Source organism: Gavialis gangeticus, unplaced genomic scaffold (assembly GCF_001723915.1).
Source record: "Gavialis gangeticus isolate Ggan-Ray unplaced genomic scaffold, GavGan_comp1, whole genome shotgun sequence".
In the NCBI taxonomy this organism is placed as follows: domain Eukaryota; kingdom Metazoa; phylum Chordata; order Crocodylia; family Gavialidae; genus Gavialis; species Gavialis gangeticus.
The window spans coordinates 11,165,582-11,167,299 of NW_017729018.1; the positions used below are offsets into that span (position 1 = coordinate 11,165,582).

Here is a 1,718-nt window from a genome sequence, read left to right on the forward strand (position 1 = left end):
AAAAAATACACACACTATATATATTATATATATAAATGGTGACATGGTCCATCGCCTGCCCTCCTGGGGGGCTGGGATCAGGCCCAAATGAGGATGTTCCTTTGACCACAGAAGAGTCCCACCCTCTGCCATCCTGGGGTTGGTCGGATCTGGCGTAGAGGAGGGTCTGGTCCCACCCAGCCCGGTGCAAACAGGCAGACCCCAAGGCAGAGGCAGCCCCCAGGGCTGGGGAGCGAATGGCGCCCGTGCCTCCATCGTCTGCATCAGCTGCCAGCTTCCAAGGGTGTCAGAGGGAGAGGAACGGGGCAGCTGTTGTCCCTGGTCCAGTGGGAAAAGCCAGCGTTGCTGCCCTGCCAGGCCACGCCGTGGATATAAATGCAAGCAGTCCCCTGCCCCTCCAGGCTTCCTCTCAGCTTGCCAAGCAAACCTCCCCTGCCCCGTGCCAGCTCCCTTCCCCCCCCGCCCCACTCTGGCCTCTTCCGTGCAGCGGGCTGGAAAGTCACCCTTAGAAGCAATGACTCACACGCAGGCGCTGGGCCCCTCCGGATCCGCGGGCCAGGAGGGGCTGGGCTCCACGCTGGCGCTCCCAGCGCTGGCCCCGTGCCCCCTTGCAGAGGGGGGTAGGGGGTCCCGGGAGCCGTGGAGCCGAAGGAGAGGAGAAGATGATGTGGGGAGGGAGCGTCCGTGCAGCCCTGCAGGCCTGGGGGGCTGTCAGCTGGGCCCAGTGCGCCGGGGGCTGCGGCTCAGGGCCCCCCCGGGTAGCTGCTGTAGTGATTGCGGTCAGGATCGCTCAGGGTGAGCGGCAGGCTGGGCTTGCGCTCGGGGTCCTCGGTGCACAGTGGGGCGGGGCGCTGCTTGAAAAAGTCCGAGACATAGCGAACCTGGGGGGGAGGGGAAGGGAATAGGGAGGGTTGGAGGGGGGCGCTCAGGGACAGACTCCAGGCAGGATCAGGCCAGGCAGCCTGTGGGGGGATCCCCATGTCCAGCCACAGTAAAACGGTGGGCCTGAGCATCTCCCACTCCCCAAGCCTGCCTTGTCAAGGTCAAGCTGCAGGTCAGCAGGAAGACTGGGAACTGAACCCAGGTGTCCTGGCTCCTGCTCCTATGTGGTCATCACCCCCCAGGGCTGCAAGGGGGGAGTGGGAGAGGGGTCCAACATGCTCCAGGACAGCCTGGAGGCTGGCGCAGAAGCCCGACTGCTCCCCTGGGGCTAGCAGCAGACAGATGGATGGAGGAAGGTGTGAGCCTGCAGACCCCCAGGCCACCCACCACAAGCTTCAGGGCATTGGGCTCGTTCCTGCCCGACTCCCACAGCTCTCTGGCCGGCCCAGCTGCCCGGGTGTTACGGGCACTGCCAGGGGAGGGGGGCAAAACGCTGAAGCCGGGGGGCCAGAGCCGCAAGGCGGGTACGTACGATGAGGACGGCAATGAGCGCGCCCTGCAGCAGCCCCACCAGCACGTCGCTCCAGTGGTGCTTGTAGTCCGACACCCGCGTGTAGCCCACATAGATGGCGAAGGCGATGAGGAAGAACTGGATCGTGGGGCGCAGGAGCCGGGCCCACTTCCCCATCAGCCGGGCCTGGATGTACAGCTGGGGGGGGGCGGGAGGAGGCTGGTCAGCACCCCCAGCCAGCCAAGCGCTGCATCCCCCACCCCGGATCCAGAGGGCTGATCACAGGACCCCAGCGCAGGGCTCAGCCATGCCGGCAGGTGCAGAC

General features: G+C 65.8%; 1 protein-coding gene and 1 long non-coding RNA gene across 2 annotated transcripts in view; both read right to left on the reverse strand.

Annotated features, from left to right (window-relative positions):
* The window catches only part of LOC109294908, an 11,706-nt gene that overhangs the window by 7,490 nt on the left and 2,498 nt on the right, over window positions 1-1,718 (reverse strand). The window lies entirely within an intron of this gene.
* Window positions 7-1,718, reverse strand: part of PLPP2 (phospholipid phosphatase 2) — a 3,006-nt gene continuing 1,294 nt past the window's right edge. The window contains exons 4-5 of the mRNA XM_019513489.1: window positions 1,415-1,591; window positions 7-881 (exon numbers count right to left, since the gene is read on the reverse strand). Coding sequence (XP_019369034.1) covers window positions 744-881; window positions 1,415-1,591 — 315 coding nt within the window. The 3' untranslated portion in view covers window positions 7-743. The remainder of the gene's footprint in view (window positions 882-1,414; window positions 1,592-1,718) is intronic.